The following is a 24,810-nucleotide window of genomic DNA, read 5'->3' as shown; positions in this document are numbered from 1 at the left end:
GATGCTTGGAGAGCGTTTGAGGAAAGAGAGGAATTGTATGTGAGAGACCGCTTACATTTGAATGAGGAAGGACGTAGGCATCTGGAGAGACTGCTGTTCTGAACGAGTCAGTGTGTCTCAGGGAGGATGATAGCAGGGGTGGCATCGTGTGGGAATGGATACTTGGGAGAAAGGAGACGACATCAGGTAACACTGAGTCCTGTGGAGTCTAGAGGGGATAATGCTGGGTATAGAAACAATGGCATTTATATGCTTTATACTAATGCCTGGAGTATCCGGAATAAGGGAGAGAAATTGGTGGCGCAGATAGCATCAGCCTGGCCAAAAATTATCGGGATCACCGAGACATGGCTGACAGAAGAGGATATAATAACAGGAATAGAAGTCGCTGGGTACAGCATTTTTTGGCAGGATAGGAGGGGAAAGCGTGGTGGTGGTCATCATTTATCATAAGCTGCTTATGATAAGTGATGACCTATGTCCTCTAAGAGTGGAGGCTTTGAAAGGAAGTGAGACAAATGATTTTGAGAGCATGTGGTGTGAGGTAGAGGTAGGCAAGACAGGATATTTAGTGGGGTGTTGCTACAGACCCTGGAGCACAGAGGATGGGCAGCAGATGTTTAGACAGTTAAGTTTGGCAAGTGCAAGAAGAATGATTGTTATGGGAGATTTTAACTACAGCAGTATAAATTGGAGAGAGGAAGATGCATGTAGCAATAGGGGGAATGGAATTTCTAGAATTCTTGAGGGACAAATGTCTTAGGCAACATGTAACAGAGGGAACAAGAGGTTCAAGAGTTTTGGATTTGGTTATAGCATCAGAAGAATTGATAATAACTAAGATAACATCTCTCCCACCAGTTGGAGAGCGTGGCCATATGGTTTTGACTTGGAAAATGAGTAGACATGCAGGAGTATCAAAGAGATGGGAACTTATGTGGAATTATATAAAGCAGGTGATTATAATAGTCTTAGATATAACTTCGGGAAGTTTCATGGAGGGAGGAATTGGAAGGCCGGGATATCATTAGTACGTGGGAAATTGTGAAAGAATATTTGTTAGCAGCAATGGTAAGTTGTATACCACGAGTGAAGAAGAGGACACAATTCAGAGTAAAGTGGATGACAAACAATATTAAACAGGAATTGCATGTGAAAAAGGGGCTATGGAAGAGATATAAAGAGACAGGTGAAGAGAAGATGTATGATGAATATAAGACACAGGCCAGAAGAGTGACTAGTGTGGTAAGGAAGGCAAAACTGGAATATGAGAGGAGATTGGCCCTAAGATCCAAAGAAAATCCTAGGGAATGTTTTAGCTATGTGGCCAATAGGAGGAGAAATGACTGTGGAAAAATGATATTGTGGGATAAAAATGGGATAGAGTGACTGATGCAGAGGACATAGTGGAATTGTTCAATGAACATTTTATTGGAGTATTTCAACCTGGAGGAGTCAGTTTTAATGCTGGAGGGATAGGGCAGGTTTGAGGTTTAGAGGTACAGAAGGAGAGTGTTTCAGATGCTGAGTACTCTGGATGTCAGTAAAGCTTTGGAACTGGATGGTATTTCACCACGAGTTTTGAGAGAATGTGCTTGGGAACTGACGGTGCCTTTAACCTGGCTTTTCAATGAAAGTCTGGCTGTGAGAAAGGTGCACAGCGAATGGAAGGAAGGTAGTGCCATTGCATAAAGGTGGTAACAGACTGGAAGTGTCTATTTATAGGCCAGTTTGTGTGTCATCAGTAGTTGTTAAGATCTTGGAGAAAGTAGTGAGGGACTGTATACAGCATTGGGCAGATGAGGGTAATGTTATCTGTGAGAGTCAACATAGATTTGTAAAAGGGTGCACGCTAGCCTTTTATAATAAAGTTACAAGAACATTAGATGAGGGAAAGGCATATACTGCAATTTTCTCAGACTTAGCAAAGGCATTTGACAGGGTGCCACATGATAAGCTGATATTTAAGTTGCAGTACATGGGTCTGGATGTCAGATTGGTCAACTGGATTCAGGATTGGCTGTCTGATAGGTATCAAAGAGTTGTATATGGTGGAGCAGTTTCAAGGAGGAAGAGGGTTACAAGTGGGGTCCCACAGGGCTCAGTACTAGGACCTATATTGTTTAACGTTTATATCAATGACATTGCCAGTGGATTGTAAGGGGATATTCAGTTGTTTGCAGATGATACGAAGCTGAGAAGGATTATTACCAATAGTGCAGATGTGGTAGCCCTGCAAGAGGATTTGAATAAGCTAGATAGATGGGCAAATGAATTGGTGGGTGTCAGTTTAATGCAGCAAAATGTAAGGTCTTGAGGTTTGGGAAACATCGATGGGATGCTGCATTCTCTATGGGAGGAGTTATACTGGAGGAAGTAGGGGAGACAAGAGATCTGGGGTTGATGATTGATAGAAACCTGAAATTTAGGGGACATATTGCAAAGGTGGCAAAGGAAACACAGAGGATTGCTGCAATTATGAGAAAGACACTGACCTGTAGAGATAAAAGGGTTATCATTCCGTTGTATAAGTCTCTGATCAGACCACCCTTAGACTATCGTTCTCAGATTTAGTCCCCAGGATTTGAAGGGGATAAATTAACTGTGGAAAGGGTACAAAGATGGTTTCAGGACTGTACAATTTTGGTTATGAGGATCGGCTGAGGGAATGTGGACTGCAGAATTTGGTGGATAGAAGGAGAGGTGATATGATTGAGACTTTTAAACTGTTGAGAGGTGGTTACAGAGTTGACACTGGAGAGTTCTTTTGCTTGGTTGAACAGCAGGAAGGAGTGATGACAAGAGGCCATACCTGGAAGTTATGAAAGGAAACTGTGAGCAAGAGGGTGAGGAGTGGTTTCTTTGCATGGAGGGTGGTTGAACCGTGGAATGCATTGCCTAATGGAGTGGTGAGAGAGCGAGAACGGTTAATGAGTTTAAGGAGTGGTATGATAGACTTTGTGTTTCTTAGCAGGGAACTCCCCTAGATGAGTCTTGACAGACTTTATGTTCTTAAGAAGGACCTCCCATGATGAGTCTTTTGACTCCAGGGAGGCCTGAATAATAATAATAATAATGACGGGTTGACACTAGTGAATAGTAATGGTAGCAGAGTGACCTTCGCAAAGGATATAGTGAAATTATTAGATGAGCACTTCATCAACATCATATTAAATTCCTGATATGTACTCTCAAAGTGTTTACAGGATACGATAGTACTACATAAAAAATTTACATCATTACTAACTTCTTATCTACAATTTTCCTTAAAATCATTCTGTTATCTGCCAAGACACCAACATTATCAGATCTTATATTTCTGTCTTCTAAGGCACTTTTTTCTGCCAACCTGGCAGAGAACACTTGTTTTGCTAATCTTTCCTCTCCCATTCTGTTTAAGTGACCATGCCACCTGAGATTAGTTCTGCTAATACATTCCTGGATGCTAACAATGTTAAGCTCTTTCTTAAATTAATAATGTTATACTTTCAACTTCCTTCAGTTCTAACTGCTGACTTACAACTCAAATAAAGACTAGGTATTGCTTGATTTAATGCTACATCGACACCATATAACTGTACCATTTTGAATAGTTTTTCTCTTGGCACTTGTCATATGCCTCTGGAGGTTTAGAAAACTTAAATAATCTTTGTTATATTCCAATGATTTCTCAACTATTTCTCATAAAATGAAAATCTGATCCTCACAGCCTCTATTTGGCCTGAATCCAGCTTGTTCTTCACCAAGCTTCCCTTCTACAACCCTTCTTAACTGTTTCTCAACTATACTTGCATAAATCTTACCAGGAACACTCAGTAGGGAAATATCTCTGTAGTTCTGACATTCAGTTTTATTTTCTTTTTATTTTTTTTTGTATATGGGTACTATGAGAGCTCTACTCCAATCATCAGAAATTCGTCCCTCTGTCCAGGCCTTCTGAACCATAGAGTGCAGCCACTATAAGACTTTTATACTTCCATACTTGAGCATTTCTGGTCAAATATCATCTACTCCAGCTGCCTTTCCACATTTCAGGCTTTTTCTATTTCGAGTATGGATACGTATCCTGATTGCATGCCTGTTGAGTGTTTTATACCACTATGCTGTCACTGCTGGTTTAATTTAGCAATTTTTCAAAGTAATTGCTCTATACTTCAAGGATATCTTTTTCTCCTGTTTTCATTTCTGAGCTTCTCAACAGCCTCCAGAATATTTTGCCATCTTCCTGATATTTATTTTGTAAGTTCCTGCCAAAGTCTTGCCATGAATTTTGTTTAGCTAGTTTTACATAGTGTTTAACTTTATTATCTTTATTTAGATTAAGTCTCAGTACTGATGAGACTTAAGCAGTTTGGTTAGGGGCATTGCTATGTCTTCTGACCATTCCTATGACACAGATTAATATCTTATGTAACTCGTGGCAATATTTACAGTGAGATTTCTTAATATCCTTAACACCTCCAGTATGTCTACCTCTATTTACACCTGATCCAAGTCACATAAGTTCCCAAAGAAGGGATCTTGTATGGCTAAACTGACACACTTCATTTATTCATTTTGACCAGCAAGTCTATTCTGCAATGTCCTACATTGCAGGTATGGATTTCTTCTTAATTGCTACTGCTTTTTATTTGAAAAGTCTGATAATTTACATATTGCCCAAGATGACTAAAAACATTATTATTATTATTACATAACACCTCCAGGAAGTCCAAATCGAGGGAGAGTTTCTACAATACAGGTTTCCATCTCCACCACTCCACCAACCACAACTATCTTCACCATATACACCAGGGTGGCCAACATCATTCTATACGAGGGCCAATATATGATGAGTGGTAGCGTCATGGGCCGCACACTTTTAGACAGAATTTAAATAAACATAAACTCTGCATTTTTTCAAGGCAATAGTTATATGTATTGACTTACTATATTTGCTAAATCATTTTACTACTTGGAGAACAATATAAACTACTTGAAACCGAGTCTCTGAAACTGATCACTGTAACCAGATCAGAGCAAGTGACTTTCAATGATGTGTTACTCTGGAGAACATAGAAATCTACCACTCCCACTGCAACTCGCACAGAGAAGCAGTAGCTTTTATAAATTGAGTAATCTTTTTTAAAGCAATTTTGATTCTGTGTTGAGAATATAAAGTGTTTCCGTCATCAGAAATATTGACTAGTATATCAATCAGAAAATCTGCAGTCAAAATTAACAGCTAAATTTATAATACATATAATTTAATATAGTTTTTATCCTGCCGCGGGCTGCACAAAATCACGTTATGGGCCTGCTGTTGTCCACCTATGATCTACACCAGTGCCATCTACTGCCAACCACACCACTAGTATATTCACAAACAATCACAAACATCCATGCCCACGGTGGGATTCAAGCCCGCAGCCTTTTGGCTGGAGAGCGGATACGCTAACTACTCGGCTAACCAGGCTGGCACATGGAAAGAACAATTTTTTTTCTTTGTGATAATTAAAGTTGCCATTGCAAACTTTGCAAAACATGCATTTTACAATGAAAGAAAAGATTTGCCAACTTCCCTAAATAATTAATACTTCTGCTTTTTTTTTATGGAAATAGTTCTTTAATTCTTTGTTCCACCAGATAATTTATAGGCCTTATCACAAGAAGGGAGAGTATGCTGAGTGTGTAAGAAAGTCATTAGTTTATGAAAGTTTTTATACAGTTCCTCATATAAAGTTGATTCTCATAAGAATAAACATTACAATAACAAACTTTGGAAAAGTCCCAACAAAAGCCTTATTGGTATAATGCTATGTCAAAGGAAATTTATTTTAGCAAACAAATCCTATAGTCCCTACAGGTTTGTTATAACGAGAGCTGATTATATATGAAAATTTTATTACATTCTCATATGAGGGTCATTTAAAAAATTCTGCACATCATGATGTGCAGCCAGTGGATATGATGTAAATTTCCTTGTAAGCCAGACTGAGTAAAAATATCATGTGCTGGTTTTCTACAAGATTTCAAAAAAAAAAAAAAAAAAAAAAAAAAAAAAATCAGCTAATGGCTTTTTATTCCCGTATACGGGAGTAGGCGAGGCCATTTAGCCCTATTTAACTTTTGGAGACTGAGTGGGCAGTTCAAACTCCACTGGTACCCAATCAGAGACAGATGGCCTAAGGCTATCACTAATTAAGCGGTACTCAGTGAAGAGAGACGGCTCAAATGTGTCGCTATCTCGTGGTCCCTAACCCTAACACAATATATTTAATGTCTGAAATAATTTGGGTTCTACGGTCGATTTTCTTGAGTTTACAGGACGAAAAACCCGAGTTTCCGGGAGGTAAAACCTGCTTGCCCGTGCCAGAGATCGACTAACTCGGGAACCGGTCGAAAAAAGGCTTAGAAAAATTTCCTCTAGTCGCCGACTAGACTCTAAACGAAGTCTTCCTTCGTGCGGCCAAGAGTGGTGGTGTGCAAACGCCACATCCACTGAGCTACACAGGACTTGAAACAGCTACACAGGATTTCAAAATGGATGAAGAATAAGACTTGGGTTGAACAGTGTGCAATTACTGTTATTTGTATATCAAAATTGAACTTTACATTAAAAAAATCCAAATGAGATTAAAATGCTTTATGCAAAGTCTCTGCAAACAGTACAATGGATTGCATAATGGTGAATGTTTTGACATGAAGATCAGACAAGCATTAAAGTCAATCCAAGAAGACTAAGGTCATCAACAGCTTCATGGAAGATCAGCACAAAAATGAAATTGAAAATGAAGCAAACTATATTTGTTTTTAGAATTCTAAAGCTCTGAAAAAGAGAACAACCGCTGCCAAGTGAATCCCATAGCACCAAACAGTTCAAAAAAGATAGTAGAACTGCTACATCATTAATGTAGTCAGTGAACAGTTTTTTTTTAAAAAAAACAACTGTTGCCACAGACGAATATGTACAAGTATAAGGAATTTTCAACAGAAATGAAAAGATAATGCTCATGAATCCTCACAGTGAAAACATCCAACATTTCGTGTGGATAGGCTTAAGTGTTCGTCACACATGTTGAATTGGATTTAAATGGTATTGATGCGAACACAGATTGATAAGAAAATAACTATTTATTAACTTATAAGCTAATATTTTGCTGGTATTATATCCAGCATCTTCAGAGCACACAAACCAAGTTTGTTACAAATGCAAGACAACCACAATTCGGTGTAACAGTGGGGCTAGTATAAGTAATTGCAGTGTGCAGCACAAGACTAAAGTCCTAATACGGCACCATCTAAGTTTAAAAAAAAAAAAAAAAAAAAAAACAGTAGTCCAAAGTTTTGAAAAAGATATAGTAGTCCAACGTTTGAAAAAAAAAACACAAACTTTGTTTGTGCGCTCTCAAGATGCTGGATATAATACCAGTAAAATATTAGCTTTTAAGTTAATAAATAGTTATTTTCTTATCAATCTGTGTTCGCATCAATACCGTTTAAATCCAATTCAACATCCAACATTTCCTTGTTCCAAAAAAGGTCACTGCAATCAAAATAAATAAATAAAATAAACAAATAAAAAACTCTCTCCAAAACAAATTAAAAAATCAAATTCTTATAAAATTCCTCCACAATCACTTTATCAACATTCCTGGTATAAACACAAACCTAAATGATGTACAATATCTTCTGCAGAAATCCAAATCTAATTTGTTTTTTTGACTGAATCCCAAATCTTTGCTATTATAATGATGATTCATCTTAACTGTCCAAACTATAGCATTCCTTCCACCACAAAGATGGTACCTGTTTTTGTGAGATCTAATATTCCTTGCCAGAGGATGCCTAATTTCAAATCTCTCCTTTGTCTTTCTGTTACTTAAGATTTCCTTGTTTCATTATGTAACATTTATCTGCTATGTCTATCAATGACTCTCTATAGGTTCCTCACATTTTAGAATTGATTTGAATGCAGATATTTCCAGTAAGGGAAAATACATTCCTCATTCCACTTTAAATTCTCATCCCATATCAAAGTTTTGATTCTCAAATAAATGTACCAAGATTGTGATAGTGAAGAATAAAAAATATTGCATTGTCTTTCATTGAATATCTGCATATTTTTCTGTTTATTATACCAAGATTAAAATAAATGCAAGCAAATTATCAAAATAACCAAATTTAATTTTGAAAGGGCCTAAACAGTAAACTTGTATCATGTAATTGAATGGCTATCTTGCATGTTAGTCTTGTCAAATTCACTGGCTGTAACTTCTGTCAAAACCCTACTTTCATCTCTTTTTTCACTCTGATGGCTCTAATATATCATTATCCACATAAAAAGCCAATCTCATGGCATCTTGCTTTTGATTCAATTCTTGAATTGATGCTTCTGGAAATATGTCTTCCTGCTATTCCAAACATGCAATGGTTAATGCTCTCCTCCTTTGATATATCCTCAAAAGAATTCAGAAGAATCTTGTCCAAAGGGTATAAAAGTCTCCTACTTTATGTTTCCCTTTATTCTCTCTTATTTCATTAGTATCTATCCTGCAGATTGAAAATTAGTCAATATTGATGCTATCCCTTAAAAAAAAAAAAAAAGGTGGCAAATCCTTACAATCAAAATTACTATCCAATTTTTCTCACTTCAATTTTTTAAAAAAAACCCAGTCAACTTCTACACTAACTAGAAATTTCTCAACTAATAAATAACTGCATGTATGGATTCTGTCATTGTCAATGTCAATCTAAGAATGATTTTGCTTATGTCAGTCACCCGCAGACAAATTTTATATATAAAAAATAAATATAAAGTTTGGTTAATTTCAAAGTTGTTACTTTTGATGTCTAGGCATTTGATCAAGGTTTGACACAAACAAGGTATTCAGATTCAACAAAATGAGTATACTATATGATCAGAGAACTTTCAACGACATGATACAGATCACACAATCTATCATTCTTCTTTTTCAACCCTCATTTGCACCTCACACATGACGTTGATGTGCTATAGTTCTTGTACCTCTTGTGAGTATGTGTGGGAGGGGATAAATATAAATATATATATATATATATAAATGCTCTTAATAAAGAACTCCACATACATCACATTTGTTGTTCTGATAGCATTTCAAATGAAGAAAAATTCTCAATGAATTTAAAGAAAGCATGGTTCACTTCTATGAGTCATCATTTGATCTGCTTAAAATACAATTGTTCAGTTTATCTCTACTTATTGACATAATAAGATCAAGAAATATGTGTTCTGTCTTACAAAAAACTGTGTGTGTGTGTGTGTGTGTGTGAGAGAGAGAGAGAGAGAGAGCAGCTCGATTAATTCACTGTTACCGAAGCTCTGCTGTTAGTAATATACAAAACTGAGCAGAAATGGGCATAAGATTTACTGATACATGGTATTTGAAACATATTTGAGTATTATGCTGAGCTCTACTCATTATATTACAGATACTAAAAAATAGAACAAAAATGACCAAATGCATGTATTACCTGAACAAAACAAATGATCAACACGGCATGCATCTGATCCTATATACTCTTTGGCTGAATCAAGAAATCTCTGGTTTTGTTCCACCATATCCACTATATCAAAATATTTTAGCAGTAGATGCTTTGTAATACGTCCAATACCAGCTCCACAGTCCAGTACTCTTGTAGAGGGAACTGGATTTTCTTTATTCTGTAAATATTCATTTAAAAGACTCAGACATTTATACAATACCTTTCATTATCATTTTAAGCAAGATTACCTAATATTACTGATTATCATAAACAAAAATTTTGAGTGCAGTTTATAAGCTATCCCTACTGCGCCTCTCTAAGTGATCGCCAATGCTAACTAAAGTATACTGCTGTCCTGTTGACTGAGTGGCTAGCATATCCACTCTCCAACCAAGAGGCTGCAAATTCAAATCTTACTGTGGACATGGATGTTTGTGATTGTTTTTAGGTGGGAGATGAATTTCGTTGCTTGGTGTGATACCACTGCCTCATTTATTGGAAGCCTAGATTTGCAGGGATTCTATATTGTTGGGGATCTAAATAGCGGAGTAGGAAATGATTTTCAGACATACCAAAATATTTTGGGAAAATTTGGAGAAAAGAGCAAAGCTAATAATAATGACAAATACTTGTTGGATTTCTGCTCAGGACATGGACTGGTTATTACTAACACAATGTTCCAACATAAAAATGTGCACAAATCACACGGAGAGAAGACACAAGGAATAAGAAATGTCTCACTGACTATATTATATTGTTGATAGTGATGTTTTCTCTCTCTCTCTCTGGTGCAGGATACTACAGTGTACAGAAGATTTGAAATTGGAAGTGATCGCTATTTAGTCTTGAGCAGGATAAAATTGAATTTCATATTGAAAAGAAGAACATGTAAGAATGTTTTAAAGTGAATAAAAGTTGAGCAGCTCTCCGATGTGAACTGTAGAATGAAATATACAAACATTAATCAAGAAAAAAGGAGTCTGAGAACAGGAATCAAATTGGATATTCGGTGGCAAGCTCTGAAGAAAACATCGATTGATTCAGCCAGAGAGGCATGTGTTGAGGTTGTCTGCAAGGATAGAAAAATCAAAACTTCTTGGTAGACACAGGAAGTTAAACAGGCAGTGAAAGAAAAGAAGAAAACATATCAAAAGTTCCTGGAAAATAAGTCTGCTTGTGCTCTTAGAGAATACAGGGACAAACTTAAGAAAGCTAAACGCTGTGTAAAACTAGATAAACAAAAGTCATGGGAAGACTTAGATAAGAACATAGAAAATATAATATCAAGAAATAGGCAAGATATTCAAGAGGTTGTTGAAGCTCAGAAATGGAAGAAAGAGTGCTGTAAAAGGAATTAGAGATGATAAAAGTGAATTATGAAGAAAAAATGAAATGAAAACTGGAGAAAAATATATCCTTGAAGTATGGAGTAATTACTTTGAAAAACTGTTAAATGAAACTAGCAGTGATGACAGCACAGTGATAAAAAACACTGACCAGGCACATGCAATCAGGAATACATACTTGAAGTAGAAAAAGCCATTAAAAGTCTGAAATGTATAAAGGCAGCTGGAGTAGATGATATTTGACCAGAAATGCTCAGGTATGGAGGTATAAAAGTCTTATAGTGGTTGCACTGCATAGTTCAGTGGGCCTGGACAGGGGGACGAATTCTAGCTGAATGGAGTAGAGCTCTTATACTACCCATATATATGGGTACTATGAGAAATAAAACCGAATGTGAGAATTACAGAGGTATATTTCTCTACTGAGTGTTCCTGGTAACATTTATGCCAATATACTTGAGAAATGGTTGAGGATTGTGGAAGAGATGCTTGGTGAAGAACAAGCTGGATTCAGGCCAAATAGAAATTGCCAGGATCAGATTTTCATTAAAGTTTTCATTTCATTTAAGTTTTGTAGATCTGGAAAAGGCATATGACAAGGTGCCGAGAGAAGCAATTCCAAACGCTACAGTTATATGGTGTTAATGGGACATTATATCAAGCAATACTTAGTCTCTATTTGAATTGTAATCAGCAGTTAGAATTGAAGTACAGGAAGATGGTTGAATGTTAAACCTGGTGTCAGATAAGGATGTACATTATCCCCTCTGTTATTCATTATCTATATGGATCATATTATGAAGGAAAGTGGTATTAAATCTTATATCAAAATTGCACATGTTAATCTCAGCTCTTTGCTTTATGCGGATGATGTTATATTTCTAAATAAATCTGCTACAAGTCTACAAGATTGCCTGACTAAATTGAATAACTGTTGTAATAGATATAGTATGAAGGTCAGCAATAACAAGACAAAGACAGTGAAAATAGGAACTGCATTATGAATGGAGAACCTATAGGACAAGTAAAACATTTCAGTGAAGATGGTAAACTAAATATGGAAATAGACAACAGGATCAACAAAGCTGGTATGGTAGGAAGTCAATTGAATAAATTTATATGGAATAAGAGAGAAATTATTCAAAACACTAAATTAGCTGTGTACAAGACAGTGTTCAAACCAGTTTTAACTTATGGATCGGAGAGCTGGGTTAGAAGTAAAACTCTTTGACCAAAGACTAGAGACTGCAGATATGAGTCCTGAGAAAGATTAGGGGCATGAACAGATGGCATCAATGGCAATATCATAGTAAAAACGAGAATATTAGGAAAGAACTTGACATTGTCAGCATCCAGGAATGCGTTAACATAGCTAATCTCAGGTGGTATGGCAACTTAAACAGAATGGGAGAGGAAAGATTAGCAAAACAACTGTTCTATGTCAGGTTGGCAGGAAAACGACCCAGAGGAAGACCAAGATATATTATTATTATTTGATACCTCCAGGAAGTCTTAAGACCCATCGAAGGAGAATGTGCCAACAGCATCAAACGATTGAACCCTTCCAACTACTAACTGTGCTCAAACTTGCTTAACTTTTTGCTGAGCCGTTAGTAGCAGAGGCTTTACCAATCGATCAACCTTTGCTGGCAAATAGGTGGATTGATATGGTAAAAAGTACCTTAGAAGATAGAAATATAAGATCTGACAATGTTGAAGCCTTGATAGGTAATAGACTGATTTGGATAAAAATTGCAGATAGGAAGTTAGTAATGATGTACATTTTTCATGTAGTATTATCATATCCTGTACACCCCTTGAGGGTAAATGTAAGGAATTTGATGATGATAAAACCCTATGTTTAAAATTTTTCATTGCCTATTTTCACTGAACTGGAATCAATTACCATATTTTACATACACATTCAATTAGTGTAAATTTGAATAATGTGACCACTTCATGGGATTCATTATCCACACTAATCAAGACCTACCTGTATATATAAATAACTAAAAAAAAACTAAGCTGACCCACAGTACCAATTTCGTGAGTGGATATGATTTACATAAAATAAGTACATACATACATATATTTGTTATGGACTAAATGATTAATATGGGTATTATTTATAATGCCTGGCCATTATGAATTATGACAAACAAAATCAGACACTGTAATAAACTTCATGTTGTTTATTATAATTTATCACACTGAGAGGTCAATATGAATACTGCTATCATCTGGTCAGGCAAAGTGATAACAATGATATCTTTTTGGCAGTATTAGAAGCAGTAGGGGTTGGGGGAGGAGAGATTTTTCGGACTTCTTTTTGTCGGAAGAAGTGAAAGGAACTCTGTCCAGGTCACTCAAATTTTTACAAAAATAGCATATTTAACAATGATAGAAAAAGTGAAAAATCAGCCCATAACATATAAACATCATATATAGGTATTGTAATATATATATGGCAATTTGATTAAAAATTATGCTCACAATAAAGAAATATTTCAGATATTGCATGCCACCCATATTGCTATTAGGAATGGCAGCAGAAACCGCATGGACGAAAAAATTATTATTATTATCAACATTTGACCTCCATGGAGTCAGAGACTCATCGTGGGAGGTACTCGCTATTGCATAACAATGCTCATCCAACTGCATCTTAAACTGATTCAATGTGTTCACATCCACAACACAATGCATGCCACTCACCAACCACCCTCCATGCAAAGAACCTGTTTCTCACTCCTTTGCTCACACACTCCTTATACAGTTTCGAGCAATGGCCTCTTGTTCTACTCCCTTATGAAACAACCCATGACAGGGTTGTAATCTTACATGTCTCAATTAAGTATGAAATATAAAAATATTATAAGACGATTGTAATTTAGGTTAGATCAGATTAGTTTATTTTATTTTTTTGAAAATCAAACTGCTCAAAGGGAATGCAGCTTTATTCATAATGTCTGCTCAATTCAATAAATTAATCAATATTTACCAGGCTAAGAGGCCATTTTAGCCCTTGTTAATAATGACTGGACATTATGAATAATGATCTATTAGTCACTTGGCCCATAACATATATACAGGTATCCCTTGATATATGCGGCTTTGATTAGTGCACAAAAAATTATTGTGACCACAAACTTGATATATGCAGTATCAAATTTGATTAGTGCGGCCTAAAAAGTTTGAAAATAAGCAAAGCATTAGACTTGGTCAATGAAATCAATCAGATCATGTGGTACGAGTGGTGCTCCAACGTTACTAACTCACTCTCGGCCTCAGTCTCAGTGCTTCAATTTATCAGCAGAGCGTGGCGCATACAGACGTATATAAGTGTATGTATTACAGTGTACGCTTATGGTCTATCTGCATATCATGTAATTTTCAAATTATGTAAAGCATTACCCTTTGTAACCATGGCCTCAAAAAAGAGTAATAAACAAAAACTTGTTACTTTGGATACTAAAATTGACATTACTAAAGGTTTGATAACGGAGAAAGCAAAGCAAACCAGAAGAGCTCTAGGCTTTGGTGAATCAACTATACGAGCCATTTTAAATGAAGCGACTGAGTACCGAGAACAAGGCAAAGTGGCATCTGCATCTTTGAATATGCAGTGTACTAGGAATAGAAGCCCATTAATGATCAAAATGAAGATTTACTATTTCTTTGGATAGAAGATTGTAATCAGAAGCGTATTCCCACCGACAGCAATAATCTTAAAGCCTTTGTCAAGGCTTTAAGCCTTTTTTTACACTTAAAGAAAATAAATATCAAGATGTGACTGCAACATTTTCTGCAAGCAAAAGGCTGGATAGAAAATTTCAAATCTCGATCCGGAATGAAAAATGTAAAATTAACAGCCGAAGCAGCAAGTGCTGATAAAGATGTTGCAGCCAGATATCCAGCTGAATTAAAGAAAATAATCGAGGAAAATGGGTACGACGATCATCAAATATTCAACGTAGACGAAACTGGCCTGGTTTGGAAGAAAATGCCAACAAAAACATTTTTAGCAAGAAAAGAATGACTCACACCTGATTATAAAGCATCAAAAGATGCTTTACAATCGCTTAACACTTTTACTTGGAGGTAATGCCGAAGGTGATTTCAAATTAAAGCCAATGCTAATTTATCGAAAAATGAACCCAAGGGCTTTTAAAGACTGTAACAAACAATCCCTTCCAGTAATATGGGAATCAAATAAAAAGGCATGGCTCACCAAACAGTTGTTTGAAGAATGGTTCACTTCGCATTTTTTTTTTGTCCTGCAGTTGAAAAATACTGCAATGAAAATAATATAGCTTTCAAAGGTCTTTTAGTACTGGATAATGCCTCTGGACATTCCACCTCACTTAATGATTTAAATAGAAATGTGCAGGTTGTATTTTTACCATCGAACACGACATCTTTGATACAGCCTATGGAGGGAGTCATTTCTGCATTCAAGGCTTACTATATTAGAAGAACTTTCACCCAGGCAATTCAAGCTACAAATGGGGACGATCCAATCACTCTACAGGAATTTTGGAAAAAAAACGATATTAAACAAGCAGTTATAAACATTCTAGAGTCTTGGGAAGAAGTGACAGCTAACTGTATGAGAGCGGTCTGGAAGAATCTTTTGCCTGAATCTGCAAATAATTTTGGTAGTTCTATTAATCCCGTCAACGAAGTTATCAATAAAATTGTTTTCATTGGAAGTGCTCTTGGCTTTGAGAATGTGGATTCAGAAAATATTCCAGAATTATTGGAATCACATTTGAAAGACCTAAGTAACGAAGATCTTCTTGGAATCAAACATCAACAGGCATACGAAGAGGAAGAAGAAAAGGAAAGTGAAGAAATGGAAGCTGTATCTAAAGAAATCACTATCAAAGAACTTATACTAGAGATAGATCCAAATGTAGAGAGAGAAGCATAAGCATTAGTCAAGGTTTAGATAAACAAATTGATTGTTATCGCAAAATCATGGAAGAGGAAAAAAAAAAGCTACCACTGTTCAATTTACATGAGATAAGTTTTTTTTTATAAAAAATAAATATTTAGATAAGTTTTCATGTAACAAATATGTATAAATAAAATATATAAATAGATGTCACCTTAAAAAATAAATGATGTTTAAATTTTTATTTTGCAGGATTCATTATAATTATTCTCATTAATTCTTAACATTGAATAATGTGGTTTTGATATATGCGGTGTCCATCGAGGATTAATTAACCGCATATATCAAGGGATGCCGGTACTATATATATATACATTTTTTTAATTTTTATTATGTTGGGCCCATATACAGGAGGTTGGCTGGTCAACCTATAGTACGTTAGTACCGTATACGGGTGATTGGTTGTGAAAGGAGAAACTTGTTTACATTTGATTTGAACGCCTGTATGTTGTATTCCTTGGGAAATACATCAGGGGGAAGACTGTTTCACAGTACTGCGATAGCAGGGATGAATGAGGAGGAGAAGAAACTTGTTTTGTGGGTTTCGAGGTGTACTGTAAAAGGATGTTGGGGGGCAGCTGTACGTGTTCCAATGGGCTTGGTACAGGGTGGGGGAATTATTGATGCTGTTTCAGATGAACCTTTCCTGTGAAAGTATTTATAGAATATACAGATTGCAGAGACCAAGCGTCTATGTGAAAGTGCAGGGAGTAAGTTGGTGAGGGATGGGTCATGTATTAGTCTAATTGCTCTCATCTATTGAGTCAAGCATTTTGAGGGAGCTTTTTGGAGCCCCATTCCAGATGTGAGAGCAGTATTCGAGAGCTGGGAGGATTTGTGACTTGTATAGTGTTAACAACTGTTTAGAGGTGAAGTAGTGTCTTGAGTGAAAGAGAAAACCTAGTTTTTTGGAGGCTGAGGATGCAATGGTTGTGATGTGTTTATGCCAGGAGAGGTGGATGTCAAGGTAATTCCGAGAAGAGAAATTTCGTCATGAGAATTGTTTGAAAAAAAAAAAACCTGAGGGTTGTTTGAAAAGTTTGGTAAAAAAAATAAGTTAAACACATTTTTTTGGAAAAAAATCACCTTTATTTCTCAACATTGTCTCCATCGAGGTCTACACATTTGGCCTTGCGAGTTTCCAATTTTTTCATCCCATCTAAAAAGTAGGATGTACAAAAGAGTCATCGACAGCCTTGATGACATCCTCTTTCAAAGAAAATTTTTTTTCACCGAGACAAATTTTTAAGTTTGGGAACAAGAAGGGCCAAGTCCGGAGAATACGGTGGATGTGAAACCAATTCGTGCAATTTTGCCACTGCGATAGCTGATGTGTGGGACAGTGCATTGTTTTGATGAAAGAGCACTTTTTTGTGCACCAATCTTGCATTTTCCCCTCCAGTTCTTCTTTTAAATGGTCCAACAATGACACATAATAGACTCTTGTTATTGTCTTACCTTTTTCCAAATAGTCTATCATGATAATTCCTTGGAAATACCAAAAGTGGTTGTCACCTTCCCAGCTGACAAAACGGTCTTCGCTTTTTTTGGTGCTCTTTCACTGAGCATTGTCCACTGTTTTGATTTCTGTTGGACTCAGGTGTGTAGTGGTGGATGTCAAGTTTTGTACAGCTATGAATCAATGTAGAAAATCCTGCAAATTGCGATTAAACATCACCAAACATTGCATTGAAATGTCTTTTTGCATGTGTTTTCGATTGACAGTCACCACAGCACCCATCGTGCACAGTTTTTTCATGTGCAATTTTTTGCACAGGATATTATACACCAATTCAGTTGAGATACCTACAATCTCAGCAATCTCACTCGGTGGTCTTCCATAACGATACCATGGATTTTGTCAATCATTTCCTTCGTAGTGACTCGGTCGTGCGTCCGGAGCGTGCTTTGATGGACTTACAACCAAGTTTAAGTTCATTTATCCCAAATTAAATACATCAATCCCTCAATTAATGCATCATTTTTTTCAATACTCAAATTTGATCAGTGCACATATATACATCTTAAAAATAAATGTTACTGATTTTAAAAATTTTTGATCTATACATTTTTTATGGCTAGCTATTTTAAAAAATCACTCACCAGGATGAAATTATTCAGTTACTGAATTGAAACATTTTACAAAGTTATTTTTTAATGACATACTACACACTATTTCCATAAATTTTGGCTTTAAATTTGGAATGTACACTATATTCCAAATTTACAGCCAAAATTTATGTCGTCTGCTTTATATAGCATCTTGCTGATCATATCTCGTGCAATTGTTTTCCTTACTTTTTTATTTTAAATTATTTTCCTAACCTTTAATCATGAATAAAAGAATTAGTGAGCAAAAAATAGAAGTGCGAAAATGATTCGAAAAGTAATCTGATTGGAAGAAAAACTTGAAATAATAAAGAAAAATGAACAAGGCGAGTCCAGAGCAAAGATAGGACAAGAACACAAAAATGGGTGAATCAACTGCTGAATACAAAGAAAAAGGTAAGGCTGCTTTAAGTTGATCCCACTAAATACTGGCCTTATTAAATCAAAAGCATTGTCTCTTTGTAACCTGGAAAGAAAGGGCTATCAATGATGGAAAAGAAGAATTCCATGTTAGTGCTGGGTGATTTGAGCATTTCAAAAAGAGAAATAGCCTACATAATCACAGGCGAAGCTGCAAGTGCAGATAAGAAGATATCCAGAGATTTTGAAGAAAATTGTGTAAGAAGGGGGGGGGGGACTATTATGATCAACAAATATTTAATGTTGATGAAACCAGCCTTTTTTGGAAGCGAATGCCTTTCAAGACTTTTCTAGCCAAATGAGAGAAATCTCAGCCTGGTTGTAAAGTCGCAAAGACGAATGAAATTACTGCTAGCAATATGTGAGCCGTTTGGAAGACCATTCTTCCACATTGTGCAAATGATTTTAGAGGCTTTTCAAATGAATCTAAGTTAATTAAATCTCATTCTGAGAAGTTCAGTGATTCCGACCTGCTAAATTTAGATGCACAGAGAGAAGATCCTGAAGAATATGAAAAAAATTTAATTACTGACAAGCCCAAAGAGGTTTCACAGAAACAAATTGAAAATAGTTTTCATACAATCGAAGTTTTTAAACAACAATGCTTAGAGACTGACCCTGGTGAAGAGAGAACCAGTAAAATTTGCAAAAGAGGCAATCAGGCCATACCGTCAGTTGTATGAAAAAAAGAAACATAATAATAAATTTATATTCTGAATATGTGTTATTGTCTTTCAGCTTCATGGTTTTCCTTTAACCAGGCCGAGACATCTAATTATTTTATAAAAAATTTAAAGGTAAAAAAATTTTTGTGAAAAATGCGAACACGGTCATTTTAAATGTTTGCTACACAAGAACTACATGTCGCATGTGGCTAAAATTTTGCCATGGGTCTTGAAAAAGATGATACGTGCTGACACTGACATGAATGAATGAATAGTGTCACAGTCTATTGGAAATTTGCAAAACTTTTCAAACAAACTTTGCATATATATATATATATATATATATGCAAAGGTTAAAATAAAATTAAAATAACTTGGAATCTTTAAAATTTTTTATACCCAAGGTAAAATACTTTCCACACACACACACACACACACACACACACACACACACACACACACACACACACACACACACACACACACACACACCACACACACAGTAGCTTGGTACTTCCACTGGCATCCATTGGATATCAGAATAGCTCCGAATATATTGAATAAAGAGCCATGTCCAGTGGTTTTAGGACTGGTGATCCCATGTTAAAATAATAAGGCCCTCATTCCATGGAGGCCAGATTGTTACTGCATACAGCAGCAGGCAGTTAAACATAAAGGCAGAGGGTGCTAAGAATCTCCAAGTAACCAGATCACACTGCCACTGAAAACTAAACTTTAAATGTAGGACTCTGAGCAGTGATATATGGCTAATTGAAGAACTAAAGCTAAAGTGACTAAAATGAGACATTCTTGGACTGTGTAAAGTTAGATGCAATGGTGAAGAAATTCTTCAATTACAAAATGGAGACATATTGTACTGCAGAGGCGAAGATAAGCAAAGAATCAGTAGAGCAGAATACATGATTAACAAAAAATTGAAGAATAATATAATGGAATTTGTCAGTATATCTGACCAAACAGTGGAAAGTCACTAGTGGTGTGACTGAGGCACACCACTAATAACTTTTCTTGCTGCTACCTATTACTATTATTATCAACACCCGACCTCCATGGAGTCAGAGACTCATCGTGGGAGGTACTCACTATTGCATACAGTGCTGATCCAACTGAGTCTTAAACTGATCCAATGTGTCCACATCCACAACACACTCAGGCAATGCATTCCACTCACCAACCACCCTCCATGCAAAGAACCTGCTTTTCACTCCTTTGCTCACACCCTCCTTATACAGTTTCCAGCAATGGCCTCTTGTTCTACTTCCCTCTCCAATTCTATGAAAAATCTCTTCCATGTCCACCTGATAACAACCCCTGACCAGTTTATATGTCTCAATCATATCCCCCCCCCCTCTTCCTCCTATTCACAAGACTCTGCAACTTACATTCCCTCATATCTGTCCTTACTCCACATTCCAAAGACTACTGACTACCTTTGTGAATCTTCTCTGTACCCTTTCCAACATATCCTCATCACCATGAAAACATGGTGACCAAATCTGTGCACAATAATCCATATGAGGCCTGATCAAGGCATTATATGATGGAACCATAACCTCTCTATTTCTGCATGTCAGGGTTCTCTGCATCATTGCCATTATTCGATGTCATGTCTTCACATGACATCGATCTAGGTGTCGACATGTCTTCATGTAGACACCTAGATCTCTCATCTCCTCTACTTCTGTTAAAGTTTCCCCACCAAGTGTATACTTGGCATGCCATCATTGCTTACCAAATCTCAAAACCTTACACTTGGCAACATTGAACTGACAGTTCCACTTACCTGCCCGTTCACACAATTTATTCAAGTCCTCTCGTAAGGCATTAACATCAGCCTGACTGTGTATTGCTCTCCCCAGTTTTGCATCATCTGCAAACAGCTGGATATCACTAATTAAACCCAACCCAATATCATTAACATACAAATTGAACAAACAACAATGGCCACAATTGGCTGTCTAATGGCCCCAAAACTGGCCCCTGTGGGGTCAGTTTTGGGGCCATTAGACAGCCAATCTCCAATAAAATTCACTAGTCTAATATCCAACCCCTATACACTCTAGTTTGACTATCAATGTATCATGCAGTAATCTTTACAGACTTTACAAAGACTTTTGATAGATTACTATCAAAAGTCTTTGTAAAGTCTAAGTATACCACTGTGTATCCATCTCCTGTCTGATGTCATCTTATTGTAATAAGTAAGTAGATTTCTAAGACATGACCTCCCTTTGGCAAATCTGTGCTCCATCAAAGATAATACCATCATTGTGAACTCAATTCTGGATCCTGATTCTCACCAGCTTTTCTAACACTTTAACCACAACACTTGACACACAGACTGGTCTATAATTTGATGCTTGAATTCCATCACCTCCTTTATGAAGCAGTACAATCTTGCCTTCCTTTCACTCCTTTGGAACTTGACCCAATGTAAAACTGATATTAAACAAATATGTCAACTCCCTGGCACATTCCTTCAAAATATGCAGTGATATATCATCAAGTCCCACAACCTTATTAATATCAAGTTTGCTTAATTCCCCCATATACCTCTTCATCACTCAGTCTCTCCTCCTTATCATCCACTGTTCTCAAACTTCCATGATGTCATATTCACAAGGATGAAAGACCTTTATGAACTGCTCATTAAATATCTCAACTATATCCTCTGCAGAAGTTGTCCTTATACTATTTTCTCAAATTAGTGCCATCCTACCATAATCATTTTCTTTTTTCTGGTTACATATTGAAAGAACTCCCTAGGATTTTTTTGGCTTCATTAGCTAACTGCTGTTCATACTGAACTTTTGCAACCCTTATCCTCCTTGCCTGTTCTTTGCATTCCTCATGGAACTGATTATTGCCACTCCTCTTATGTTGCCTCCATAATGCCTTTTTTCCTCTATATTGCATGCTTAATCTCGTCATTCATCCATTTCATACCTACCTTATTTAACCTTCTGAATTTTGGAATACATTTAAACATTGCTTCTACTAGATAGTTCTTGAATCTCACCTAAGCAGTATTGATCTCCTTTCCACCTAACTCCTCATTCCATGCTACAGGTGCAAGCTGTCTCCTGAGCTTCTCATAATCACCAGCCTTGTAGTTCCACATATACCTTTTCCTCACAGAAGTTCTTACATGGTTGGTAACCACCCAGGTACCTCACCAACTCCATTGGGAGTGACTTCATGGTCACTTTCACCAACTGGAGAGAGATTTGACACCTCATTTATAACGTCCTCTGATGAGATGATCAAATCCAAGACCCTCAATTGCTGTGTGCTCTCTGTTACATACTGCCTGAGGAAGTTGTTCCTCAAAAACTCATTTTTTTTTAAAACTTCTGGTTGCTATTTCGTCATTGCAAGCAATACTGCAGTAATTAAAATCTACCCATAATGATCACCCTTTTCCCATTTGCTTATACATTTCCTGGTCACTACCCTCCATATCACCAGGTCTATAGCAACAGCCAACAAAGTATTTCATTCTATTCACTTCTATTTCACATGAAAATGCCTCAAAACCACCACCACTATTTCCCCATAGCAGAACATAACTCTTTTTCTTCTTCTTCTCTTCAAGGATTAAGCATTTGCCTGTTTTGGCTTCACTAGTCTTTCCATTATGTTGCTGGTCTTGATCTATATCCATCCTAGATAGATGTTCTTTTCATTTCTCTCTATATTCCTTGATGTTTTCATTTGTTATAAATATCTAGTTCTTTTCTGATGTCTTCATTTCTTATATGGTCCAATTTTGTACATGTTCTAACTACTCTTAAAAATCTAATCTCTGCAGCTCGTATTTTACTTTCATCTTTCTTTTTAACCATCCATGTTGTTGAACCATATAACAGAGTGGGAGTGGCCATTACTTCACAACATTTTAGTTGAGTTTCTAGTCTTGTTTTTTTTTTTTATTCAGCATCCTTTTAATTGTTCCACAGATTTTCTGAAATTTCTTTATTTTTTCATCTATATCTTTCAGATATGTTATTATGCAGCCTAAATAATTAAACTGTGTCATCTGTTCTATTATTTTATTTCATATAACTATCTTTGATCTAACATGATCCTGATCTTTAATGCCATGACTTTTGTTTTCTTTTCTGAAATTTTTACATTGTATTGTTGGCTAATAATAACAGTAAACTATTTCTTAGAAAGAGTCTCTTCATACACATACTTAGGTGTCACTTCAAGTAATAATTTGAAGTAACCTAAGTATGTGGACTCCAAAAGGATATAAACAGAAGAGCTCAAATGGGATGGAGTGCATTTGGAAAACTGAAAAGTATTTTTTAAAACAAGGATGTCCCATTCTGTTTAAAAAGGAAGATATATAACCAGTGTATTCTTCCATTCATCATATATGGTTATGAATCTTGGTCTCTCTCACAAATAAACTAGCAACAACTCAAAGAAAAATGGAAAGGCTGATGCTAGGCATCACATTAAAAGATACGAAAGAAAACACCGGGATAAGAAGCCAGACTCGTATCACAGATATCATTCTTTACCACAAGTGACTAAAATGGAAATAGGCCGGACATCTACCTAGGAAAAGAAGATGAGCGATGGATCACCATACTAACAAAGTGGATCCCGTTGACCAATTTGTTGGAAAAAAATTGGTCAATCATAGCCAAGAACAGAGAAAGATGGAAAGAGCTGGAGGAGGCCTTCGTCCAGCAGTGGACTGAAAATGACTGAAAAGAAGAAAAAGATTGTTGGCTTATTTTACTGTAAATTTTGTAACCTGTATTTAATAAACTTATTCCTCTATAATTTCATAATCATCTCTGTCTCCTTTCTTAAATATAGATATAACCTCAGCTTTTAACCAATGTGATGAAATTTCACATTTCATCCAACAGTTATTAATTTTAAGGGTCAAAGCTTTATAACTGAGAGGAGACCTACACATAGCCTTCAAAGGAATGCGGAGAACTGACTAGGGCTTCTGACCTAATGTTCAATCTTCACCTTCTCGTGGTGCACCCTGTTAGGTATCTACCTGGATACTGAACGGATGACGATGGGCTGGCAATTTGGGATATAGCCGACCAAATTGTATTCTTATTGGCTTAAACCAAAATTTCAAATGATGGTACGACATGACAGAATTTCATGCTGGCTGGGGCATCGACCAGTTAAACAAGGCTCCCCTTGTTTTCGCCAGAGAAAATGGGTAAACAGCTAAAAGTCAGCTACTGGAACAAATCCTAAAACTTACCCAAACTCAACATCACCAGAGTTCAAGATCGGTACTATCAACATTAGAACCCTGAATGGCAAAGAAATGGAGCTAGCTGAGGAATTGGATAAGTACTAGATTGACATAATAGGGGTGACTGAAACAAAAAAGAAAAAAACTGGCAAGATCTTTCTGAGCAATAAATACAAAATGTTATATTCAGGCAATGACAATCAAAGAAAAGAGGGAGTAGCCATAGTATTCAACTAAATACAAGCTAATCTTCTTGAATGGCAGGCAGTCTCAAGTAGAGTGATGTGGGCAAATATCAAAATGGGGAACTGGACAATGAGACTAATTTGTGCCTATGGTTCCACAGAAGGTTCTACTAAGGTAGAAGTAGAGGAATGGAATTTTTTTTGAGGCTTTATAGAAGGCAACTGACACAATGAAAATTGAAAAGTTGGTCCTTGTTGGGGATCTAAATAGCAGAGTAGGAAATGATTGTCAGACATACAAAAATATTTTGGGAAAATTTGGAGAAAAGAGCAAAGCTAATAATAATGGCAAATACCTGTT

The 24,810-nt window shown here is 36.3% G+C and overlaps 1 protein-coding gene across 3 annotated transcripts in view; it reads right to left on the bottom strand.

Annotated features, from left to right (window-relative positions):
* Positions 1-24,810, bottom strand: part of Ntmt (N-terminal methyltransferase) — a 106,267-nt gene that overhangs the window by 39,407 nt on the left and 42,050 nt on the right. For all 3 annotated transcript variants that reach the window (XM_090396501.1, XM_090396500.1, XM_090396502.1), the window contains exon 2: positions 9,493-9,682. In XM_090396501.1, coding sequence (XP_090252627.1) covers positions 9,493-9,682 — 190 coding nt within the window. The remainder of the gene's footprint in view (positions 1-9,492; positions 9,683-24,810) is intronic.

The sequence above is a fragment of the Typopeltis vanoorti genome, chromosome 8, assembly GCF_054136105.1.
Source record: "Typopeltis vanoorti isolate ZY-2024b chromosome 8, IOZ_Tvanoo_1.0, whole genome shotgun sequence".
Taxonomy (NCBI): Eukaryota; Metazoa; Arthropoda; class Arachnida; order Uropygi; family Thelyphonidae; genus Typopeltis; species Typopeltis vanoorti.
The sequence above is the reverse complement of the archived record's forward strand: the minus strand, read 5'-3'. Positions and strand labels throughout refer to the sequence as shown.